The sequence below is a fragment of the Brachypodium distachyon genome, chromosome 3 (genome assembly GCF_000005505.3).
Source record: "Brachypodium distachyon strain Bd21 chromosome 3, Brachypodium_distachyon_v3.0, whole genome shotgun sequence".
Lineage (NCBI taxonomy): Eukaryota > Viridiplantae > Streptophyta > Magnoliopsida > Poales > Poaceae > Brachypodium > Brachypodium distachyon.
In genome coordinates, this window is record NC_016133.3 from 34,098,345 (window position 1) to 34,122,986 (window position 24,642).

General features: G+C 52.2%; 3 protein-coding genes and 1 pseudogene across 3 annotated transcripts; all 4 read left to right on the plus strand.

The window, feature by feature from the left end:
• The first annotated feature begins 2,372 nt into the window (after positions 1 to 2,372).
• On the plus strand, positions 2,373 to 3,937 carry LOC100824106 (protein CURVATURE THYLAKOID 1B, chloroplastic). Its single transcript, XM_003574212.4, has 6 exons — positions 2,373 to 2,807; positions 2,882 to 2,988; positions 3,089 to 3,175; positions 3,301 to 3,363; positions 3,565 to 3,602; positions 3,694 to 3,937. Exons 1-6 carry the CDS (start codon positions 2,642 to 2,644, stop codon positions 3,746 to 3,748), a joined length of 516 nt encoding a protein of 171 aa, XP_003574260.1. The 5' UTR covers positions 2,373 to 2,641; the 3' UTR covers positions 3,749 to 3,937.
• A 3,737-nt stretch (positions 3,938 to 7,674) lies between these two features.
• Positions 7,675 to 7,995, plus strand: LOC104584183. Its single transcript, XM_010238342.1, has one exon. It carries the CDS (start codon positions 7,675 to 7,677, stop codon positions 7,993 to 7,995), a length of 321 nt encoding a protein of 106 aa, XP_010236644.1.
• Positions 7,996 to 18,951: 10,956 nt separating this feature from the next.
• On the plus strand, positions 18,952 to 20,628 carry LOC100829915 (peroxidase 5). The gene is made up of 4 exons (XM_014900528.2): positions 18,952 to 19,354; positions 19,457 to 19,645; positions 19,752 to 19,920; positions 20,016 to 20,628. Exons 1-4 carry the CDS (start codon positions 19,136 to 19,138, stop codon positions 20,396 to 20,398), a joined length of 960 nt encoding a protein of 319 aa, XP_014756014.1. The 5' UTR covers positions 18,952 to 19,135; the 3' UTR covers positions 20,399 to 20,628.
• Positions 20,629 to 20,952: 324 nt separating this feature from the next.
• Positions 20,953 to 24,297, plus strand: LOC100824413 (annotated as a pseudogene).
• Positions 24,298 to 24,642: the final 345 nt, after the last annotated feature.

Consider the following 24,642-nt stretch of genomic DNA (forward strand, 5'->3'; position numbering starts at 1 on the left):
CACTCGACCTCCTCCGGGACTCGCCGGGAGCGGCGGAGCCACTCGATATCCGCCGCGGTTACGTCGGAGCCCTCCCAGGCTGCGCGCTCGGAGCTGGTCCTCTCCTCCGCCTGAGCAGCAAGGTCGACGACTGGGTTGCGAGAAGAAGACGCCATTGAAGGGAAACAGATCTATGGTTTGGAGCTTCGGTGGGGAAGTGCCTGCACGAGGCCTGAGCTAGCAAGCTATTGCGGCGGAGGCCTAGGTGGGTGCGACCAAAGCGGCGGCTGCGAGCTCGGAGGCAAGAAACCGTGGTGGCGGGGATGCTCGGAGTTAGCAGACGGCGGCGAAATGCGCGAGGAGCAGAGGAGAAAGAAGGGGCGAAGAGAGCGAGGAGTGCGAAGGGTTTTCTGCCCGCGCCCTCCTCCTCCTTTTATATACGAGGCGAAGTAATGGGTTGCGTGTTTCCCGTGCCACCACCTTAGTGGCTAACGGGAAGATTGCGCACGATTTGGGCAGTTATGCTTATCAAGGCGCACGCTAGGTTACTGCGCGGCGTGCCGCCGAGAATCCCGCGAGATCCGGAGGATAAGTGTTCGCGTGGGAACCGAAGTTCTATCCTTAAAGGCTCTGTCGGCCTTACTGTCCGACGCGACAGCACGCTCACCTCAAAAAGCGCGGTGGCAGTAACTCAAGCCTTATCCTCCCGTTGGTGGTGGTTATTTCGGCGGAAGTAAGTTTTTAATTGTCGGTCATGTAGAAGAAAGAATCTCGGCTAAGGGCTGGATAAGCACGCCAACCCGGAGTCCCGGAATGAATTGATCTCGGCTAGGAGGACCTGGGGTTGTCTCGGCATCCCTCTCGGTTGGACCCAAGTAGGTGTCAGTGGTCTGTCTATGGGAAACTGTCACAGCCCGACATCCTACTATGCCGGACCACAACAGCTTCGGTGACTAGTGTTGGGAGGATGACCCCGAGTAGGGTCATGGCGACACAACTCTATCCGAGATAACGGAGGCAAAGCCGGCATAGCAACGTATGCCGGCATCATAAAGTTAAACTAACGATAAACCGGCATCCCGGGCGTATGCCAGCATAGTTTTCTTATCTTGTAGGTTTGCAGGATAAGGACGAGCCCCTTGACCTCGGCGGTGCCGAGATCCTTCAACGGTCTTATCCTGACCACGCGGTGCAAAATAAAGCAACGCCATCATCATCTCAGAAAAGCAGTCAGCGTCTGCGTACCGGTGTCCGGTGACCACGCTAGAGAAACACCGAAAGGGAATCTATGACGGAAGCCGGTAAAGGATAGCTGTACCCGTTGCAGGCTGGCATAGAAAAGTAAAATTGTCTTGTCCCCTGCGGTACTGCCTGGAGGGAATCGAGCCGCGTGCCCGGCGGGGCCCAAGGAAGGTGACGTTAGACTCGGCCCGCATGTCACATGCCTGGCTCATAAATAGAGCACTACACCTCCCTGGAGAGGAGATCGAGCACGTAGACATTTTAGGGTTTTCCTTTCTTCTTCCTCAAGAATTCAGCTCAAGGAGCGCAATTGTAGAGCTTGTCTATCTCGGCTAATACAACAAAGCAGAAGTAGGAGTCTTACCTCGACAAGAGGGCTCCGAACCTGGGTAAATCAGTGTGTTATTGTGTGAATCGTGCGTGTTCTTTTTCACGTCCTACCTCATCTAGTTCCTCATTCGTCCATCAGCCCCAAGTTAAGCCATCCTATGGCATGTGCCGTGACACCAGCACGACACTTAGTACATAGACTTATCCATGAGACTGTGCGGTGATCAATCATGCCACTTCTGCTGAAGTCAGGCCTTACTCCTTTTTTTTTAAGGCAAGTCAGGCCTTACTCCTGTACTCCTGCGGTTGGTCGGTCGGCCGGCCGTAGCGGTGGGTGAAATGAGCATGCCCCTGTCTATGTTCAGGTCCGGGCCGAGCTCTCGGCCCGCGAAGATTTATTGGTCTATGTTCAGGTCTGGGCCGAGCTCTGGGCCTGCGAATATTTACTGTACGAATTATAAACTCAAATTTGGGTTTCGCACCACCTACAACTACAATCCACCTCCTGCCGAGCTGGATCAACCTGATACAGTCATCGAGAGGTAGACCGAGACGTCCCAGACATCAGTGCGCACGCCAGCCGCCGGAGGCCACCACCCGTGCGGCCACCGCCTGCAGGATTCCTAAAATTCGGTTTACTGTATTTGTTTCTGCATCCGTTTGTACTGTATTTGTTTCTGCGTCACGCCGAGACAGAGTCACAGAGATCCCATTTCTTTCTGTTGCACACCGTGTCTGTCCACCTAGACCTGCCTAGGAACGAACTTGACGGACGCAAGAGGTGGCCATCAGTCATACCACACCAGTACGGACCCTGATCGACCAACAAACACCAGAAGCTCCAGAATTCCAGATACCGCAACCGGGAAGAAGGCCGGCGGCCATACAAAGCCCATCTTATCATTTTCCCGCGCGCAACGAGTGGCACCCGTCCCACGCATCCATCCCCACTTTATCTCCAAACCCCAGGCCGCTCCCTAACCTCCCCACACCAACAACGCCGTCCCACCGACCGACCGGCCGGCCGTTATTAGCCGCCGAGGTGCGTGCGTGTCCTGCACCGAGGCCGGAACATCGATCGATATTCGCCATGGCCCCGACGACCGTCGTCGCCGCACCAGCCACGGGCGCCGTCGCCTCGAGCGTCGACGTCGGGAAGGCCGCTGCGCCGGGGCGCTCCGTCGGGCTCGGGCTCCCCGCGCTGCCGCCGCTGCCGGGGCTCGCGGCCCACGCCCAGCCCCGCGTCGCCTCCTTCTGTGAGTGCGCAAACGGCACTTGAGACATTCACTTTGTGACATTAACTGAAAGGGGCTGTCTGTCTGTCTTTCAGGCAAGAGGTTCGCGAGGAACGTGGTGGCCATGGCCGCCGGGGAGCCGGCAGCGCCGCTCGCGGACAACGCCGAGCTCACAGAGTTCATCAACGCCTTGAAACAGGAGGTACGCCGAGCTCACTCAGTTTGAAAGATTTTGTTGAGAGTTGGGTGTGGCACGAGTGCCTGACACTGACACCTCGTTGCTGCTGGCTGCTGCTGCGCAGTGGGACAGGGTGGAGGACAAGTACGCGGTGACCACGCTCGCCGTTGCCGCCACGCTTGGCATGTGGAGCGCCGGCGGAGTAGTGTCGGTACTGTACTGAAGACACTCAAATTTTTAATTCACCCCTTTCATGCAACCAGTCTCTGAAAGAAAAAAACAATCCATGGAGTGGTAATTGACCAAAAGCGGTTAATTTTGGTGTTTACCATGCAGGCAATCGATCGGCTCCCCGTGGTTCCAGGTCTCATGGAGGCCGTCGGTATCGGTTACAGTGGGGTAAGTGAGATCCACACCTGAAAAAAAGCTTCATTCAGTGCTCCATGGATGACAATGCTTATCAGTTGCAAATTGAAATGTTTGACTAATATTGACTGTACTTATCAAGCTGTACTGTACAACTCTGGACATTCTTTCATCTGCTTCCAATTTTCTGCGGGGTTTCACCTTCTGATGTGCTGTTCTGAATTTTCAATGCAGTGGTTTGCGTACAAGAACCTGCTATTCAAGCCCGACAGGTAATGATAAATGGCCAGCTATTTTACACAACCTGCAAAACTCTCTAATAACAGGCTTTGCGATGCTGAAACAACTGTAATACGATTGCAGGAAAGCGTTCTTTGCCAAGGTCAGGAACATCTACGAGGATATAATCAGCGGATAGACACGACGAAGTACTTGCGCATGCAAGCGCTTATATATATCCCCACCGAGAGAAGGACGATTTCAGGGACACAAATTACTGTTATCTGTAGTGTATATTTCAGCATAGCATCTGATACAATCCATCAGACATTGTATATCTATATGAATTGGACATTAACGATATGAATAGCATTTCATCTTTTTAGTCCCCGTGTCTAGAATTCTATATTGAGTTAATTTTCTTCTATGGTTTTTCTCATCATAATTATCTCATTTTTCCATGATAAGAGACAAGCATTCAATCGCAGCGCAAAGTACTGAGTACTAACTTCACTAAAATTTAGCTCATGGGTCAAGGAAAAACCTTCTCTCTTTTTTTGCACTTGGGTTAAACAAACCGCGCTGACTTGGACATCCCCCTCAGTGGCTCAGCATATGCTCTGTGCCTCTGTTGCCAAGCTTGACGGACTGCTTGTTTTAAAGCAGCAAAATGTAAGCAAGAGCATACTACGGTAAGGATATAATTGTCCACAGCCGTTGGTGTCCTCGGAAAAAAAAACACAGAGATTTAATTTCAATTTCGGGTGTCACTATACATACGAAAAGTGAAAATGAGTTTTGACCCTACTACCTCAATGTGTTACGCCTCTGCCTCTAGTTGTACAAATGACTAGAGGCATAATGCAATGCTTCAATCCTGTCCTGAAGATGGATTGGTGGAAGACGGTGGCGGCTGATTCTGGAGCGTGAGCAGTTGGCACATGCTGCAGATTTGCCAGATCAGGTTGAGCCCAGTGCGGCCTTCAGATTTCGATGTTTGGTGACGGTATGCAGTCAGGGCACTCGGAGTCGATAATAGCCACCCCTCATCAGGCTTGTAGATATAGTTTGTTGGATTTGGGTTGTTTTGATCGATGTATTCATTTCCCCAAATTTATTAATAAATCAATAAAATATATGTTGTAATATAATACAATTCTTACATGGACCGAGCCGTAATCCTACGTGGCGACGACCAAATCAACGAATCGCAAAGACCGGTCAAATCGCCAACAAGGTATAGCCATGCCAACTAAGCGCCGGTCAAAATAGTCAACGGGTCAAGCCTCCCATGCCATGATCAAAGAAGAAGAAGAGCTAGAGTGGGTTTACCACTTTGCCCTCACTTTTACTTTCCCTCAAGGGTAGTCATGATCTTTTGTCATGGACTCATGGGGACATGTATCATTCACTCTATATTGGAATAAGATCAAAGGTGAGAGTGCTAGAGCAACCTAAGGAGCCCGCTCTCGAGTGCTTGGGTCGGGCCTAGTCTCGACTCGACCTCGGGGACGCGACTTAGGAAGCCAAGTTTCGAAGTTCCAGACGTCTAGTACGACCTCGAATCAAAGTAGAGGGATCGGGTTAGAGTGTCGAGGGTATCCCAACCTCGCTACTTAGGAAGACAAGTTCGGCCCAAATCCGAGGGGGCCCCTAGAGATCTCTCGCCATAGGTGATTTGGGAAGACGAGTTCGGCCCAAACACCTGGCTAACGACCCCCTCGAAGCCTCTCCTAACATAGGACTAAGTCGTACCCGCAGGGTCGACCGAACCTATTAAAAAAATATCGACGTGTCAACTTGCCCAAGTGTACGGCGACCTTCGCTATAAGGCCGGCGTACACGCCCTACATACAATGCTCGCACTCATGCCATCGAGCATTGGCATCCCTTACTCCTGTTGTTTTCTAGAACAACAACGGTGGCGTTGACCGTGGGGAACCCTCGCCGCAATTGAAGATCTAGTGGCACCGACGAAGCCTACTTCATTGGTTGCCCAACTTGCCGAGAAGTCTACACGGTTACAAACGAAGAAAACAAACGCCTTGGGGGCTCCCGAGGAAGGAGAAATCCTCACCAATCCGGACGTCGCCGCAAGCATGGGCGCTACGACGGAAGTCGTGGCCGCACCTCCGCTCCCGACCGTCCCTGAAGGAGCCGAAGTACTCAAAACCGTCGTAGGCGGTCCCTCGGTCCTCACCGACGTGGTAGCAAGGATCGGCGAGCTACCTACGGTTACCGCCCCCGCAAGGGACGCGGAACTCGGCATGCCTCGTTCGATGGGCTTCACGCCACCTTCCCTACAACCGGTACTGACCTTGCCTTCGGAGCCTACAAGAGGAAACAATGTGGCATCAGGAGGATCCGTGCCGGAAAATCAAGGAGTCCCGGCTTACGACCCCTCCAACCTGGGACTACCTCCATTAGCGCTCACCGCAATCGCCAATGGAGCTCCTCGGTACCATCCATATAGGGGGCTTCCGCCGCATGGCGCTCTCCAAGTCACACACGCTCCAAACCAGCCACGCTTTGCGAACGCCCCGCAAGCGCCCCTTGCTCCCCCCGCCGGGGACAAGCAAGGTGGCAACCAAGCACCACCTCAAGATGCGCCCCGCGGAGAACGAGATCCCATCGTGCACGGAAACAAGCAAGTGGAGGAGTCCGGAGCCCTCGCCGGCGCTGAAAGAAACCCTCGCCGACGCTCCGACCCTCCAAGAAGACGCCGAGATCACTCTCTAGGTGATCCTTCTAGCGACGAAGCGACTCCGACGAAGGAGGATCTCGCCGCCGAAGAAACCGGAAGGGCCGACCATCCTGTAACCCACTCACCCGGGAGATCCAAGACGCGGCTTTCCCGCCGAGGTTCAAGCCACCGACGATACGGCCATACGACAGAGAGTCCAACCCTCTTCAATTCCTGGACATTTACTCCACCACCATACGGGCAGCTGCTGGAGGTCCCACCGAGATGTGCCACATTTTCCCGCTCACGCTCACCAGGATGGCGCAGACTTGGTTTTACAACCTGTGGAAAAATTCCGTACATTCGTGGGAGCGCCTCCAAAAGGTCTTCATTGCCAATTTCCAGGGAAATTTCAAAGAACCCGTGCAAGCTCACGATCTTTACGCCGTGAAACAAAGGCCGGGAGAGTCTCTCCGCAGTTTCTTCCATCGCTTTGCGAAGGTTCGAAGACAAATCGCCAACCCACCGTCGACGACCGTGATCGACACGTGCATGCAAGGCCTTCTCCAAGGAGAAGTGAATCGCGCTCTCAGTCGCAACCCTCCAAAGACGACCGAAGAGCTCTACCGAATCTTGAAGAATACGATCGGGGCGAAGATGGAGACATCGCCAAGAAGGACACGGCACGCGGCGCGCTCGAAGGGACTCCTTCATCAGATCAGCCCCAGGCATCCGCATCATCTTCCAAGAGGAAGAGGAGGCGGGAGAAGAAGGCGCCCGGCAATCAGGCTCGAAAGATCTTCGCTGTCGAAGGGCAAATCTCGTCTCAAAAGACTTGGCAGCCCAAGAAGCCTTCTCGCCCCACCGAGGGAGGCGCCAGAAGATGCCTTATCCACAACTCGGCGAGCCACAGCACCGAAGAGTGTAATACCCTCATAGCGGCTCGTGAAGAGTTCCAAGTACGAATGCAAGCCCGACGCAGGGACGAGAAGACGCTCGAGGCTCCGCGCCACGCCAACGTCATCCTTGCTGACCCTGCGCCCAAGGAAAAGAACCTCCCGTTTCAAGAACCCGCTCACCATGTCGGGGTGATACTTGGGGGCTCCGCCACAGGCCGAGGGTCAAAGAGGCAACGCAAGCAGTACGCGCCTGAAGTCAACGTCGTGGGAACCTTCACTTCGACACCACCAACCAAGTGGGCGAGTGTACCCATTTCCTTCACCAAAGAAGACGCTAAGGGGATACGCTTCCCACACGACGATGCCCTCTTCGTGACGGCCATCGTCTCAAATTGCGAGCTCAAGAAAATACTTGTGGATGGCGGAAGCTCCGCCGACATCTTGTACCTGAGCACGCTAAAGAAGCTGATGGAGCCCCAAGGAGGATACAAGAACGGTTTCTTGCAACCGTCACTTTACCCCCTCACCGGCTTCGTCCCAGGCATGTCCATCCAGCCGCCCGGCCAAATTGAGCTCCTCACGACCTTCGGAGATGCCACTAATCACCGGACCGAGCTCGTGCGCTTCGACATGGTGGACATAGAGGCCTCCTTCGACGCCATCCTTGGCAGAACGACCTTGAACCGCCTCTGTGCTGCCGTCCACCACAACTTCCTGTGCATGAAGATCCCAGGCCCGAAAGACGTGATCGCGGTCCGTGGTGAGCAATCCTCCAATAGGAAAACGCTATATCGCCACGAGACTAAGTGCGCCGAGAAAGAAGAATCATCCAAAAGTGTCCACGTGCTTTCGGATGTGTGTTGACTTCACTGACTTGAACAAGGCATGCCCCAAGGACGACTACCCTCTCCCTTGGATCAACCAACTAGTCGACTCCACGACGGGATGCGAAAGGTTGAGCTTCGTGGACGCCTATTCAGGGTGTCACCAAGTCCACATAGCCAAGGAAGACGAGAAGAAGGCCAGCTTCATCGCTCCCTTCGGCAACTTTTCTACTACCGTGGAATGCTTTTCGGTTCGAGGAGCGCCGACGCAACCTTCGAACGTCTCGTGGGCCCTATCCTCAAGGAGCAACTGGGGAGAAACGCCAAAGTCTACGTGGACAACGCCATTATCAAAGTCCAACTTGCAAAGACCCATCGTGAGGACTTGCAAGAAACATTCAACGACCTCCGCAAACACGGCGTGAAGCTCAACACCGAGAAGTGCGCTTCCGGAGTCCGAGGAAGAAAGCTTTTGGGTTTTCTCGTCTCCCAGCATGGGATTGAGGCCCACCCCGGAAAAATCCGGGCCATTCTTGAGATGAAAAGTTCCTCGTTCTGTCCAAGATGCACAACACCTTGCAGGAAGGATGGCGGCATTGGGACGATTTGTCGTCCAATCAGCCGAGAAGGGTCTTCTTCCAAGATCGAGTCCACAAAACCCCATTGGTTCATGCAATTCGATGGTTCCAAGCTCGGCGGTGCAGGGGCTGGAGTTATGTTCGTCAACCCCGAAGAGAAGATTTTGGAATATGCCGCACATGTCGACTTCAATGCCACCAATAGTTTGGCAGAGTATGAGGCGCTCCATTTCGGACTCCGATTGGCTAAGGCCATGGGCGTTCGACGCATGCTCATCCAAGGGGACTGCCAGCTGGTATGGAAGCACGACGCGTCCCACGAGGAGAAAATCACCTTGCCGATGGACTAGCCCGAACGGCCAGTTCCAAGGAACCGCTGCCACTGGTGCTTTTGTTCGAAGTGACGCGTGCCCCGTCCATAAAGGAAGAAGCCGAAACTCAAGACGAATCTTCAATGACCAACATGGTCATCCATAGTCCACCTTCTTGGATGACTCCAATTATCCGCGCCTAGAAAGGCAAGGTGGACAAAGAAGCAGAAGGCCAAAACGCCAAAACTCTGCTTGCAAAAGCCGGGTTGTACGTCCTACTCAACGGCGTCCCACACAAGAAGGGTGTCGCCGCTTTGCTTAAATGCATGCCCTCGACCAAGGAGCCAAACTCCTACCCAAGGTCTACTCGGGAATATGCGGCGACCATCTTGCGCCAAGCGCGAACATAACAAGAGCCTTGCACTAGAGGTTCTATCGGTCAACAATGATGCAAAGCTCAAACCCAAGGGGAGAGGGCTAGAGCATCCCAAGGGGCCTGCTCTCGAGTGCTGGGGTCGAGCCTAGTCTCGACTCGACCTTGGGGACGCACCTTGAGAGGCCTAGTTTCGAGGTTCCGGGCCGGCTAGTACGGTCTCGACTCGAAGTAGAGGGATCGGGTTAGAGTCTTGAGGGTATCCTAACCTCGCTACTTGGAAAGACGAGTTCGGCCCAAGTCCGAGACGGCCCCGAAAGATCTCTCGGTATAAGTGACTTGGGAAGACGAGCTCGGCCCAAGCACTTGGCTAACGACCCCATCGAAGCCTCTCCTAACATAGGACTAAGTCGTGCCCACAGGGTCGACCGAACCTATTCAAAAAAATATAGCCCGACGAAATGTCTATTTGCCCGCAAGAGAACGGAACTTCTCGGGCCCTCCCCTCGCATGCATTGGGGGCTGGGGACATGCCATGGTGACAGGATAATCAATTGCCACTTCTCCGAGAAGATCAAGGCATAAACGCTTCCAGAAGGATTTGTGTCGCAAGTCATCCAAAAGTTCCGGGAAAAACGTCATTTCGCCAAAATGATGTCCCGCAAGAACTAGACTCCACGGAATTCACAAAATTCTACGACCATCTGGAAGATAAAAGTACACTTCACCTCCATGGCTTATCTAAAGACAAATAGTGTAGTCAAAAGAGCCAATGGACTTGCCCTCTAGGGGGCTTCGCCAAGGAGTCAAAAGTATGATAAACAAGGAGGAATGTGAGCCAATAGGCTCGTCAAGGGTGTGGTGTGAGGAATACACCTTTGCAAGCCACTCCACAGGGTCGAACACCGTCATTTTTGGTGCATAGGAGCAAAAGCAATGCTCTCGGTCGAAGTCGAGCACCACGCGCTCACTTCAAGAGGAAAGGGCTCCAAAAAACCACCACCCTCGCCTTCGCGAAAAATGAAGAGCATCAAATTGAGGAAACTCCTGACAGAGACCTCATGAAGCGTGCCACCTATAAGCAGAATGCTACTCGCTTATACCAAACCCATGGTCTTTCACAAGGAAGACTTCAACCATGTCCGCTTCTTCGGAAATGGGCCTCAAGACAAACAAAGCTTTGAGAAAGGAACCCACCTAGGCTTAGTTTTCTCATAGAGAAACTCCCTAGCCGGTGGTTCTCCTCACAAAAATCCTGAGGCCCTAGTTTTTCGCAAGAACGCCCACCTAGGTTCAGTTTTCTCATCGAGAAAATTACCTAGCCGGTGGCTCCTCACCCAAAGGCCTCAAGGGTCTCGGTTCCGCAGGAAGGTCCGAAAACGATTCTCCTCTGAGAAGACCTCGACCTGAAGCTCTGGCACGAGCTCGGCCCTAAGTGGGAAGTACCTTGCCGCATCGCGGCCAAGAGGGACATAAAGAGAGCACGCGTGCCATCCTGAAAGCATAAAGGGATAACTCTCCATCAATGCCTGGAGCCGGCAACGAGCTGCCACTTCTATGCCTAAAAAGGCCGAAGTAACCAAGGATGCGCCTCCGACCCTTCGGGCGAGTATAAGTGCGAAGCCAGCCATCTTCGCCACGGCCATCTCCTCAAAAAGGAAGGGAAAGGGATTTGAGCACAATCATCCTTGGAAAAAATAAGGTAGCACATTATCATATGTGTTACCTTGGCATGTGTGGGCACTCAAAAGAGGTTCACCGTCGCCGAAAGGGAAAACCTTGTCACGTGGCATCGCCGCGAAAGGTTAATCCTCGTGGAGAGTTGCCGCCCAAGTGCCGCTCTCCAAACTTATCATGGGAAGCCTACACCGGCCTAGGTACTTCCCACGCGGCATCACCGCAAAGGAGAACCTTATCAAGCGGCACCCCCGTGAAAGAAATCCTCCTCAAAAAGAGTTGCTGCCCCAGCGCCGCTCGCCAAGGAATGTTAGGAGGCCTACGTTGGCCCAAAGCATCTCCCAAAATGTCTCCGGACATAATTGCCTCATTGACAACCCATTCCTTGGTGGATCCTAGTGTGCCCCGAGGCCATCCACCAAGCAGAACCAAGTCCCTCGAGGGCCGGAAGCTCCTTAAAATGCATTAAAGGAGAACCGTAAATAAGCGAGTTATGCATGAGCTTACTTACCTCGGAGAACCATGCTACCCGTGTGCGAGACGTCGCGCACGGGCCTGTGTGATAGTAACCGAGTTAAGGCTCCATAATAATCGCGGGAAAGTATAGCTTCCTGAAGTCCGAATAGGGAAAATTCCGCATGAAATTTCCTGAACGACAGGTCGAAATGTCCGAATCACTACCGGCATATCAATAGCGACCCTCGCAAGGGTACCAGGATCCATGGCTCATAACCATGACCTAAGGCACCGAAGCCGAGTCGTATCCCAACGGCGACAGCAATTGAAAGCACAATGTGCGAGTAATAGTGAGCTGTATAAACTTGAGGAAACATAATATTCCGCAAAGGAAGAAATGTAGTACTCACAAACACATGTTGAGCTAAAAATTGACATTTCCGTTAATGTTAACAACATAACGATACATGGAGCAAAATAAATGGATGCATTGCAGGCATATGGCTAGCTACACGCAAGTCATACGGCTATGTCAAAAGGACAATGTGCAAAGCACATACGCAAGCATCAGAGGTGACTTGTTGACTCCAAGGGCGACAGAAGCTCATACCTCACAAATACCCTCCGAAAGGGTGAGGTCGGAAACTCATCACAAAGTGAAGAATTTTGGACCACTGAGTACCACCGTGCTCCCGAGGAACTTCCTCGCCCAACAAGGTCATCAACACCTTAGGGCTCGCCACGTTAGCCTGACTGACAAAAGTGTGACGAGGTTAACAACCTCCAGCAAGCCTCGAACCTTCCAAAGGTTAAAGGCGCATGCTACAACTTCATGGCTCAACAACAAGAGTTTGAAGCAAGAAAGCCGCTAGTGGGTAGCCCACGGCAACCTACATGGCTTGGAGATAACCCGAGGCCTCCTCCTTTTTTCGTCGGCACCAATGTCAACTCCAGAAACACCGGATACAACTATCATGGTACCTGGAAAAGAAGAGAAGTATGGTGTCAGGACATTCACCAAAGATGGGCAAAAGAGTTCGAGTTTCATGCCCAAGAGCACCAATAACTCGAACGCCACAAAAGGCGTCGCCTCCTTGCAAAGGCTTTGGTGACATGGTTGAAACGCCATCTTTGACAGGATTGCCAAGCGCAAGCAAAACCCGTCACATGGTGCGTAACCAAGTTCCGATGGCAACATACAAACCAAGTGAATCTCGCCAAGATTCGCCAGGGGGCTCACCTCCAAGTAGTCAAACAATCAAGGTCCTTGCTTCAACGCGATTGGACTTCGCTGAACAAACACTTCGGCGAACAAGACCTCGATTCCTTCGGGGCAAAATACCACCAAGACCGTGGTCGACAAAAGTCTGCATCCCCAAAGGATCGGACTATATCGAGATGGTCCTTGAGAAAAAGGAAACCCTAACCTCCACCAAGTCAAGGTGCCATCATCTCGGCGATAAAATATCCACACCTTCTATCTTATCTGCAACATGGGTAATGAAGCGTGTGAGCAACACTAAAGAACCCAAGGTTCAAGGTTTGTTGCTGCAAAAAATCTTAACTCCAATAGTTAGGTTTGTAGGCCCCAGGCTCGAAGGCCGTCGCAAAGTACCATCACTCCCAGAGCCATGGTCACGACAAAGAGCCTAAGGTACAAAAGTACCACTTAAAGTCTAGCTCCAAGAGCTAGCATGGCGAACCAAAGGTTCAGGGCCGTCGCAAAGTACCATCGCTCCAAGAGCCTTGGTCGCAACAAAGAGCCTAAGGTATGAAGGTACCACTTAAAGTCTAGCTCCAAGATGATATGGACATGCTAACCATGGATACGACCTTTGGTACTCTCAATTCTATAATATTTGACAAGATTTATAATCAGGTGAATTCCAGTAGTAATTGTTTTCATTGTCATATTTATGAAGAGGCGGAGCTACTACTATCTTGTCTCATTTTATTACGTAGGCATCTTGTCGAGCTTTTCAAGTCCAAGGTCAAGATGAGATACGATGGAGGCGAACGGGAGGGCCAACAAGAATCAAGCATTCATACAGCTGAGAGGGAAGGATTTCAAGTGTACTTTCCAACAAATCAAACGGCACATGATTCGGAGCTTGCTAGAGAAAGATATCACGAATTAAAGTTGAATCCGATTCGGGTCCGAGCTGCCAGGAGACCCGAATTTGTTTTAATCACCCAGGCCGCATCCGAAGTCCAAATCAAGCAAACAAGTATTTGTTGGAAAGGTAATTACAAGACCTTTCCAACGGATCTGGCCCCATCAAGAGATTCGACTCGAGCTGACCGTGGCGGACAAAACAAGCTGACGGATCTGTTTTTAAGTTTCCTAAAGAGTTGTAGTTTGTTAGGAAAGTTAGAGATAGAGTTGGATTTCGGACTCCTTATTGAAGGTGGACGAAAATATCTCTCCCTCCTCCTTTATATACCCCATGAGCCCCCCTAAGGAGCCTTGGGTTTTGTTTAGTTAAAAGTTAGCCATCGCTACTACTTCGTGTAATCGCGTGTGTCGGTTAGACCACCTGTTTTACCGCTTTCAGAACCCCAACTTATCGTCTCGTTGAGACATTGGTTTGATATAGTATATTCGCAATTTTAGATTGCATCCGCTATTTATCTTGTTCTTGCTTGTTCTTCGATTGCTTGCAGGAACAAAGACCTTCGTGGTCAGGTTGATCGTGCCCCCGCGTGATCAATAACCCTTTGGAGTTGGTGTATCGATTGCTAAGGCGCTGCCTCCTAGGCCGTAGTCGGATCGTCAACGTCACCTCCTACCCAAATCGAGAGTTACCAATCTCATCGAAAGATCGGGCCACCCGCACCCGTATCACGTGGCTAGCACAACGAACCCAAGGTTCGGGGCCGTCGCGAAGTACCATAGCTCCAAGAGCCATGGCCGCGGAGCCTAAGGTACGAAGGTACCACTTAAAGTCTAGCTCCAAGAGTTAGCACGGTGAACCCAAGGTTCGGGGCAGTCGCAAAGTACAATCGCTCCAAGAGCCATGGTCGCGGCAAAGGGCCTAAGGTACGAAAGTACCACTTAAAGTCTAGCTCCAAGAGCTAGCTTTGCGAACTCAAGGTTCGAGGCTGTTGCAAAGTGCCGTGGCTCGATGAGCTGGGATCGCGACAAACGGCCCAAGATACATAAGGTATCGCTAAAAAAAATCAAGCTCCAAGGGAGATACCAGGGTGAGCCCGTGGTTCAAAGGCATCGCAAAGTACCATGGCTCCAAGAGCTAAGGTCGTGATAATAACGAACCCAAGGTTCAAAGGTCTAAAGGCTTGCTGAACATCCACCTCGCCAAGCGAACATGAAGAGGCAACCCCATTCATCTCGCCTGCAAAATGCGGCACGAACAGATTAGTACGAGTGGCGAAGATTCCTAAGGAAGCAAGTAAGGAAAATCTACAGCAAAAAACATCGCAAAACCTCGCTCAACCGCCGACCGAGCGATGCCCCCTCGGAACGGCCCAAGGCCATGAAGCCCAACTCTCCCATCGGCCTACGCTCCATCGAAACAAGGACGACGGCCCAAGGCCCGTGCTCAGCCGCCGCCCCAATTCCCCCAAAAAAGAGAAGAAGGGAGGCCAGAGGGAGGAACACGCAAGCTGCTCGATCAAATGACCGGCACCCCGGACGTGCCCTCGCCAAGTCCACATGCCCTATGTCCCCGCTCCGCGCATATCTACACCCCGCCGTGCAGGTGTTCGCCCTCGCCGGGGTGCTTGCCTCCATGCCGGTCGTGCCCACGGTGCACCATGCGCATGCTCATGCCACGACAAGCGGGCTCCCATGAGCCTTCGCCCTTCGTGCGCGGCCATGCCTGCGTCAACATCGCGCCCCGCTGAGCACATGCCCGGGACATACCCCGCCGTGCAGGTGTTCTCCCTCGCCAGGATGCTCGCCTCCGCGCCGGCCGTGCCCACGATGCGCCTTGTACGCATCGACGTTGCGCCTCGCAGAGCACCTTCCCGAGACACGTGTCCCCATGCACATGTCGACGCCAAGAGGGGGCCCATGGCCCATCGGCCTTCGGTCCCGCTAGCGAAGAAATGGGCTGGAAGGGCTGCGCACATCCGTCGGCCCATACTGCAGAAAAAAAGGAACGAGAAGAAAGAAGGGGAGGGACGGCCGCCCGCAAGGTGTTCGGTCAAATTACAGGCACCTCGGATCGCGCCGCATCGCGTCCATGCCTCGTCGCGGGCGGCGTCTGTGCCTCGCCGCGACCGGGGTCCGACCGCGCCCGGCTCCATGCCTCGTCACGCGCCCGCCTGGCGCCCCGCTCATCCGTGCACTACCGCGTGAGTGACCAAGTCGCGCCGTGTCTCGACTCGGGGTGCCACGCCATGCACAACCAGCTCCATGCTGTGCCCAGCCTCGTGCCCGGTCATGCCCATGCCCCACTCTTGCCCCAAGGGTGCTTGACGATTCGCCCTGAGCAACGCCTGGGCGTGCCGCACCGCGCCGGTCGTTCCCGCGCCACGCCGAGCGCGCCCGTGCCCTTCGTGCGCATCCACACCTCATCATGCAAGCGCCCACGCCGAGCCGCGAGCACCCTCGCGACCATCAGTTCCTGCTCACAAGGTGCTTGACCGAATGCCTAAAGCCGTTGCCACCCGGGAGTTTGCCCCTCGTCGCGCCAAATGATTCTCCCGGTAAGTTTGACAGCGGTGAAGAAAGGGCATCAGCCACCGCTCACCTAGGCAGGGACAAAGGAGCACCCGAGCACCTCCTCTCCGTGGCACGAACAACAAACAACGCCGACACCTCTCAAAGCCAGGTCTCCACTGCAAACTCAAATCGCACAAGGACTCGACGATCTTCAGCGAGGCACGGACGACGGTCGACCTCGGCGAATTGGCTAAGTGCTCACGAGGAGCTCCTGATTGCCACCGACCTCATCCCGTCCTTCGGATGCCGCCGAGCTTGTCTTCGGCATCGGAAGGGGAGGAAACGAGGGTGGGCATAGCTCCCAGAGCTCCCCATAGCCCCGTTTTATAGGCCAGACGTTGTCCTTGGCGCCCGAGTCGAGCCAATCACCAATCGACACCTCGCTGACCGAAGGATAGTACACAGGCTGGAGACTTTTCAAAGAAAGAAGGAGGAAAAAGAGAGGCAAAAGTGAAAAGATGCTCGGCTTGGGGAAGAGGGGGACCCGCGCACGCCTTCATGGCCCGGTCGTGTGGCCGCCAACGTCTCCTGGAGTAACGAGCTTGCCTGCAAAACAACAAAAAGAAAGAAAAGGGAAGGCCGAAGCCTTTCTCCCGTACGAAGGAGGAAGAAGAGTGCAAGCCGTCGGATCTAGGGCTTCGGTGCGCCTGCAGCCATCCGATCGGGCCACCTAACCCGTGAACCGATACGCAGGCCGGTCGGGCTAACTGAGCCTTGGTCCAACTCTCAGCCGAATAAAAAAAAAGAGGGCCCGGTCGGGTCCAGCCTGCACGTCCGAGAAGCCCGCTGGGCGAACACGGCCCACGAGGCCGGTGTGGCCCTAAAATTGCATGCCCACGCAGGAAGGAGCCCACGGCTTGGGAATTGTTCACGAAAAGGTCCTTTAGGGCACGGGAATTTCAGATCAAGCCCCTGCTGCACTGAAGATTAACGCCAAGGCCCCCGAACTTCCCAGAAACCCGCAGAAGAGCCTCCAAGGCCAGAGTTTTGTGAAAAAGGCCTTCATGGTCATGGTTTTCCACAAGGAAGACCTCAAAGACGTCCGTTTCTTCGAAGATAGACCTCAAGACAAACAGAGCTTTGCAAAGGAACCCACCTAGGTTTGGTTTTCTCGTAGAGAAACTTGCCTAGCAGGTGGTTCTCCACGCAAAAATTCTAAGGCCCTAATTTTCTGCAAGAAAATTCTCAAAAGCTTTTAGGATGCATAAAACCTCACAAGACCGCAGTTTTGTGTAAAAAAGCCCACCTAGGTCTATTTTTCTCCTCGAGAAAAATTACCTAGCCGGTGGCTCCTCTTGCGAAAACCTCGAAGGTCTCAACTCTGCAGGAAAAGCTTCCAAAACTACAAGTATCTCGCATGATAGCCCACCTAGGTCTAGTTTCCTTGCGAAACCTACCTAGCCGGTGGCTCATCCCAGGAGTTACATGGGCATGACCCAAATTTCGGAGGAAAAGTCCCGGCATGACATCAACGCTGAGGTTGACCCGAAGGCATTCTCAATACCTCCGGCTCAAGGGGGCTACTGTTGTAATATAATAAAATCCTTACATGGGTCAGGCCGTAATCCTACGTGGCGACGACCAAGTCAACGAATCCCAAAGGCCGGTCAAATCGCCAACAAGGCATAGCCATGCCAACTAGGCGCCGGTCAAAGGAGTCAACAGGTCAAGCCTCACATGCCATGGTCAAAGGAGAAGAAGAGCTAGAGTAGGGGCCAAGAAAGGTGTAGGGGTGGGTTTACCACTTTGCCCTTACTTTCCCTTTCCCTTAAGGATAGACATGGTCTTTTGTCATGGACCCCTAAGCTATAAATACCCCCCATGGGGGCATGTATCATTCACTCTCCATTGGAATAAGATCAAAGGAGAGTGGGTTAGAGCAACCCAAGGAGCCCGCTCTCGAGTGCTTGGGTTGAGCCTAGTCTCGACTCAATCTCGGGGATGCGACTTAGGAAGCCTAATTTCAAGGTTCCGGGCCTTCTAGTACGACCTTGACTCGACGTAGAGGGATCGGCTTAGAGTGTCGAGGGTATCCCAACCTCGCTACTTGGGAAGACAAGTTCGGCCCAAGTCCGAGACGGCTCCTAGAGATCTCTCGCCATAGGTGATTTGGGAAGACGAGTTCGGCCGGCTAATGACCCCCTCGAAGTCTCTCCTAACATAGGACTAAGTCGTACCCGCAGAGTCGACCGAACCTATTCAAAAAATATCGACGTGTCAATTTACCCAAGTGTACGGCGACCTTCTCTATAAAGCCGGCGCTTACATACAATTCTCGCACTCGTGCCATCGAGCATTGGCACCCCTTACTCTTGTTTTTATCTAGAACAACAACAATATGGTTGGTTGTGTGCATCGTTCTGGTGCAGATGCGTTGTACAAATGACAGAGGCAAAACCTTTTTTTACATGTTTTTTTTAGATGAAGCTAAACATTTTTTACAGCAGATGAAACTAAACTGTTACTACCAAATTACTTTAGCAAAATTTCACCACGTGGGCTGGTGGAGGGATTTTATTTATTTTTTAGAACAACGAGACTGGTCGAGGATTTTTTATTTTTATTTTGGAGGAAAGTGGTCGAGGAATTTATTTATTTTGAGAACTTTTAAGGGGAATTGGTCGAGGAATGTGGTGGACGAAAAGGTTCGAAGGCCTGTGCTGGGCTGGGCCTGGAAGAGCACATACCATATCCAGCCCGACAGGGCAAAGACCGAAGCCCGAAATAAAAGCAAGTGGCTAGTGGGTGGCGGCGACATCTGTTCCATCCATTTCGTGGTTCCCCACTAGCATTTCCTTCCTCCATTCTCGCAGGGGCGCGCGATTGCATGGGTTGCATTGTGTCACACGGCAGATCTTAAAAACGCGGGAGCACGTCTTGGCCGAGACAGCTCGCTCGATCTCTCATTTCCTTCGTGCGCGCCTCAAATGCAATGCAAATGCACCTTGCATCATCCCCGTCCTAATTAATCAACTCCCACGCCACGACCTCGTAAGCCTTAGCTCCCGTATATATACACCTTAGCCGTCGTCGTCGATCAACAACCCTACCTAGCTAAGCTAACAGCTGCGTCGATATATCTGCTCACGCTCACGGCGATGGGGCGATCATCAGGAGTAGTAGTGCTGGTCGCCGTGGTGGCGGGGATGCTCCTGTGCGTGGCCGAGGCGCAGACCCAGCTCAAGCCCGGGTACTACGACCAGACCTGCAAGGACGCCGAGGCCATCGTGTTCGACGAGGTCAGGAAGGCGTGGAACGCCGACCGGTCCGTCCCGGCCGCGCTGCTCCGCCTGCACTTCCACGACTGCTTCGTCAATGTATATACACAAAAGCTTTCTCTCTTCTCCGTTGTTGATCGATCTCCGCATTCATATGCTGACCGGCCACGACGTCTCTGTGGATTACTCGTACGTGTTCAGGGCTGCGACGGGTCGGTGCTGCTAGAGTCCTGGGACAGGCAGGCGGAGAAAGACGCGCCGCCGAACAAGAGCCTCCGGGGTTACGAAGTCATCGACAGGGCCAAGGCGAGGCTCGAGATGGCGTGCAGGCAGACGGTCTCCTGCGCCGACATCCTCGCCTACGCCGCCAGGGACAGCGTCAAGGTCGCGGTACGTTCGTTCGTCCATAAGCCCGACAAAGCGTATGTACACAAACTTCAACTTGCTGTCATCCGATCGCTGACCGCCGCGACCAAAAATGAACGGGAATTCGCAGACCGGCGGCTTCCATTACGCCGTCCCCGGCGGGAGGCCGGACGGCACCGTGTCGCGGGCGACCATGGCCAACAGCAACCTCCCACCACCCACCCAGCGCAACGTCGACCTTCTCGCGCAGGCCTTCATCAACAAGGGCCTCTCCAAGGACGACCTCATCGTCCTCTCAGGTAACTAATTCACAGTTCTTGCAATTGCAAGAGTTAACACCACGAAGCCGATCTACATATCTTTGTTCTGATCTGAACATGAACATATGATGCAGGGGCGCACACGCTGGGGGTGACGCGGTGCGGCACGTTCGACTACAGGCTGAGCAACAGCAACGACAAGGGCATGGACCCGTGGTTCCTCAACAGCCTGAGGGCGCAGTGCAACCGCGACGCCAGCAGGGTGGTGCCGCTCGACGACGGCAGCCAGTTCGCGTTCGACACCAAGTACTACGCCAACGTAATCGCCAACCGCGGCGTGCTCGAGTCCGACGCCGCGCTCAACTCGCCGTCCACCGTCGCCAGGGTCAGGCAGCTCCGGGACGGCACCCCGCAGACGTTCCACGGCGCCTTCGCGGCCGCCATGGGGAGGATGGGCGCGTTGCGCGGCGCCAACCCGGGCAAGGTCCGCGACCACTGCAGGAGGGTCAGGACGTAAAATGGTCGATGAAACTGTACGACGTGTGCGGCGGCAAGACGATTGAATTCATTGTTTCGTGTTCTTTTTGTCTTCTATCTTCTGTCCATTAATTGGTTCCGCTACCATTGTAACACCGGCCGTACGTTGTTCTGGGATCTCGAGGATTCATCATATCCATTGCAACTTTTTACTCCTTCTCCGAGCTGTACACAACAATTTTATTTCTCCGAGAGCATTTCCGTCTGTCAGTTCTTCGAAGAAGGGGATTTTTCTAAGCACAAGTTTTTTTTTCTACGCACAACTTGGTTTGGAAGCACAACGTGAAACGCCTTCTAGCCAAGTTTGCCGTTAGTCAATGGTTGTTGTTTCCGTAACATTGTATTCGGTCCACGGGATTTGGGCGCGATGTTGGCACCCTCGCCTTATCTGTGAGACCGTGAGACAACAATTCTATCCGCGATGAAAAATCTGAGAAAATATCCTAGGGCCCCACACCCCCTCCCCTGCTGAAGTGATGGGCTGGATATAAGTGGGCGCGAGAAAGGTCTATTATATGGGCCAGGAAAGCCCATTACCCGCGCGAAAGGCTTCGAAGAAAGCAACCCCAAAGCCCTACCCTTCTCCCAATCTATCCGCCGCCTCTGCCAACCTCCCAGCGGCGAAGCGTCTCCCGCTCATCCTCGCCGCCGACGCCCGTCGCTTCCCTACGTAAGGGACGCCCCTGTGCCCTGCGCTTTCAGTTTTCCTTTTAGCTGTACTCTGACGCAGGTGCGTGTGTCTATGGTCTGTGCGGACAACACAGAAGTCAGAACTTGCGGTTGTGATTTTGTACATTTGTAGGTTAACTCAACTTTTCCGTGCTTGTTATTGTTTAGATGGATCTATCCAGAACTGATGGGGAAGCAAGTGTTCTTTTTTCCTCTTGTGTGGTCTATGTACTATTGTGCTGTGCACGATTCATGACAAGAGGGCAAATAAGGTTGACAATGTCCCACTTGTGCTAAAAACTTTTTAAGTTTCAACAGGGGATTAAAACCTGTAGATATAGTCTATAAAAAAACCTGTAAATCTCTAACCCTTTGATCACTATGATATGAAAAATCTGGGCAACATTCAATGGTGTAGCAATAATGTTACAGATTGATGTTTGTTTTGGAGGAAATTACACAAGCGGTCCATCAACTTGGCACGGATGTTCACTTTAGTCCACTAACTTGTAAACCAATTATCGTTGGCTCTAAACTCGGCATTTGTGTGCACCGTTAATCCAAGTCACAGAATAGGGCATTAAATGGCCATGTGGCGTGTGGCGAGGCATGGGGAGAGGTGCGGGAGGTTTTTTTTTATTACAATCTTTCACGTTTTGCCCCCGTATATTATTTGATTTCAACCCGTGGTCCACCTAAATTCTCCAAGCATGAAAGAATAGGAAATTAGATTTCAAAGCTGGTAAAATAATGCAGCAGAAATTACACTAAGACTACAAATTACCTGTTAAACACTTCACATGTGTTGTTTAGCAGTATGTCACAATTTAGAAATTCTGAGAAAAACCCTCACCCAAGTATTTGGCTTCGTCTGTTTGAAATAATATCTGGGGGCAAATTGCGAATGATTTTATGCGAAAACCCCCTCCCGCGCCTCTCCCCATGCCACGTCATGCTCATGCGCCACGTGGCCTTTTAAAGCCGAATTCTGTGATTTGGACTGACGGTGCACAGTAATGCCGAGTTTAGGACCAACGGTGATCAGTTTACGAGTTAGTGGACTAAAGTGAACATATGTGCCAGGTTTATGGACTAAGGGTGCAATTTCCTTGTTGTTTTGTTGTGTGTGATTTCTGGATAAATCTTCCCAATTATGTTCTATTGGAAATTTTCCGAGTCGTTTACTTTTGTACAGGAATCGGTAGCCAAGCGTTTGTATCAACAAGATGGTGCACTATAATTTCAAGAAAATCACGGTTGTTCTGCCTGGGAAGGACTACATTGACATATCTTGTCCTGCACTCAGAGGCAAACACCAACCGTTGTCCACAAGGGGTATGCTATCAACCGCATCCGCCAGTTCTATATGCGCAAGGTCAGGTATACCCAGCAGAACTTCTATGAAAAGCTGTTTACCATCGTTTATGAATTCCCCCGTCTGGATGATATCCACCCTTCTATGGCGGTCTCTTTCATGTGCTCTATAATAAGGATCACTACGAACTTGCCTTGGGCCAGATAAACACAGCTAGAAACATTGTTGCAAAGATCTCCATGGACCATTTGAGGCTGCTCAAGTATGGAGACACCTTATACCGATGCAAGTGCCTGAAGGTAGCTGCACTAGGCCGCATGTGTACTGTTATAAAGTGAATCGGTCGGTCCTAGTTTGGCATACATACCTGGAGCAGATCAGGCAGCGCATGGCTAGGCTTCCATCAATAGACCAAATACATGGACTGTGATTTGTGGCTATCCAAACGTTGGGAAAAACTCTTTCATGAACAAGGTTGCAAGGGTGGATGTGGATGTACAGCTATATGTTCTTACAACAAAGGCACTGTTTGTTGGACATGCAGATTACAAGTATCTGTGATACCAAGTGATTGACACTCTGGAGATCCTTGATCAGCCTTTGGAGGACAGGACCATCATAGAGATGTGCAGTATCACTGCTCTTGCCCACTTGAGTGCTGTTGTGCTGTTCTTCTTGGACGTCTCTGGGTCTTGTGGATACACCATTGCTCAGCAAGCTGCACTCTTCCACGGTATAAAATCCTTGGTCATAATAAGTCTCTGGTCATTGTGTGCAACAATACTGATTTGCAGCCGCTTGAAGGGCTTTCTGAGGAGGACATGAAGCTGGTAATGGAGATGAAGGAAGAGGCTTCAGAGACTTCCTCAAGGTGCAGATCCTAATGAAGAGGGTGTCTTGTTGACTATGAGAGCTTTAACAGATGATAGTGTGATGGCTGTTAAAAATGATGCATGTGAGAGATCAAGATGAAATCAGAGAAGATCGATGAGTGCTTAAATAGGTTTCATGTTGATTATGCCCAAGCCTCGTGACCACAAGGAGAGGCCTCCTATCATCCCTCAGGCTGTTCTGGAAGCTCAAGCAATTGCTAAGCAACTTGAGAGGTACATTGAGAATGAGAATGGAGGTGTTGGGGTCTATTCTGCGATTCTTAAGAAGCATTACATATTGGCAAATGATGATGGAAGGAATATATTCTGCCTGAGATATTGAATGGCCATAATGTCACTGATTTTAGTGGGTCTGGGTATGTTGGAAAAATGTGAAGAACTGGAAAGAGAGGAGTCTCTGCGCCTTGAAGAGGAAGCTGCTTTCCAGATTGATGGCCATGATGAGTTAACTGCAGAACAGCGTGAAATTTGGGTCAGATTAGGAAGAAGGCATTGCTTATCCAAGAGCATAGATGAAGAAGAGAACTGCAGAGAACCGCCCTACTGTTCCTAGAAAGTTAGACAAAGGCAGGAAATTCACAACCAAGAGAACGGGCAGGCAACTTTCATCCATGGGCTTTGATCCTAGTGCGGCTGTGGACCGACTTCGCAGCCAGTCAAGAGGCCATAAGAGCGAGGGGTCGCTGAGCAGAGCTGAGGCGGATGATATGGAGATAGATGGCCAGCAAGCCAACAAGAAGCTACTGACATGGTCAAGGTCCACGTCCAAGTCACAAGCGCCTTAGGAGGTCGTGCCAGGTGAAGGACTCAGGGACTCCGCACAGAAGGAGATCAAGAAATCAAGGGACTCCGTGAAGAGCAGGAACAAGGAGGCTCGACGTGGAGAGGTAGACCGTTTCACTCCCACCTTGAAACCGAAGCATCTCTTGTCAGGCAACCGATCTAATGGGTAGACGAGTCGGCGATAAGCCAAGCAGCATGGGGCACAGCCGATTGCCATCACTTGATCAGGTGTTAGTATTGTGCCTCAACACTATCTAGCCCTTCTAGGCTTGAGATACGACTGTCGGGGGGATGACCTCGGATAGGGTCATAACGACACAACCCTAGCCGAGTTAACAGAGACAACTCTGGCCGAGATAACGGAGGCTAGGCCGGTTTGAATAAACATGCCGGCATCTCCGAGTATGACTAACGCTAAGCTGGCATACCCAGCGTATGCCGGCACAGATATCTTATTTTGTAAAGCTTGCAGGATCAAGATGAGTACGGGAGTCTCGGCAGGAGCCAAGATCGCTCAACGGTCTTATCCTGACCACGCGGTGCGAAGTAAAGCGAAGCCATCAT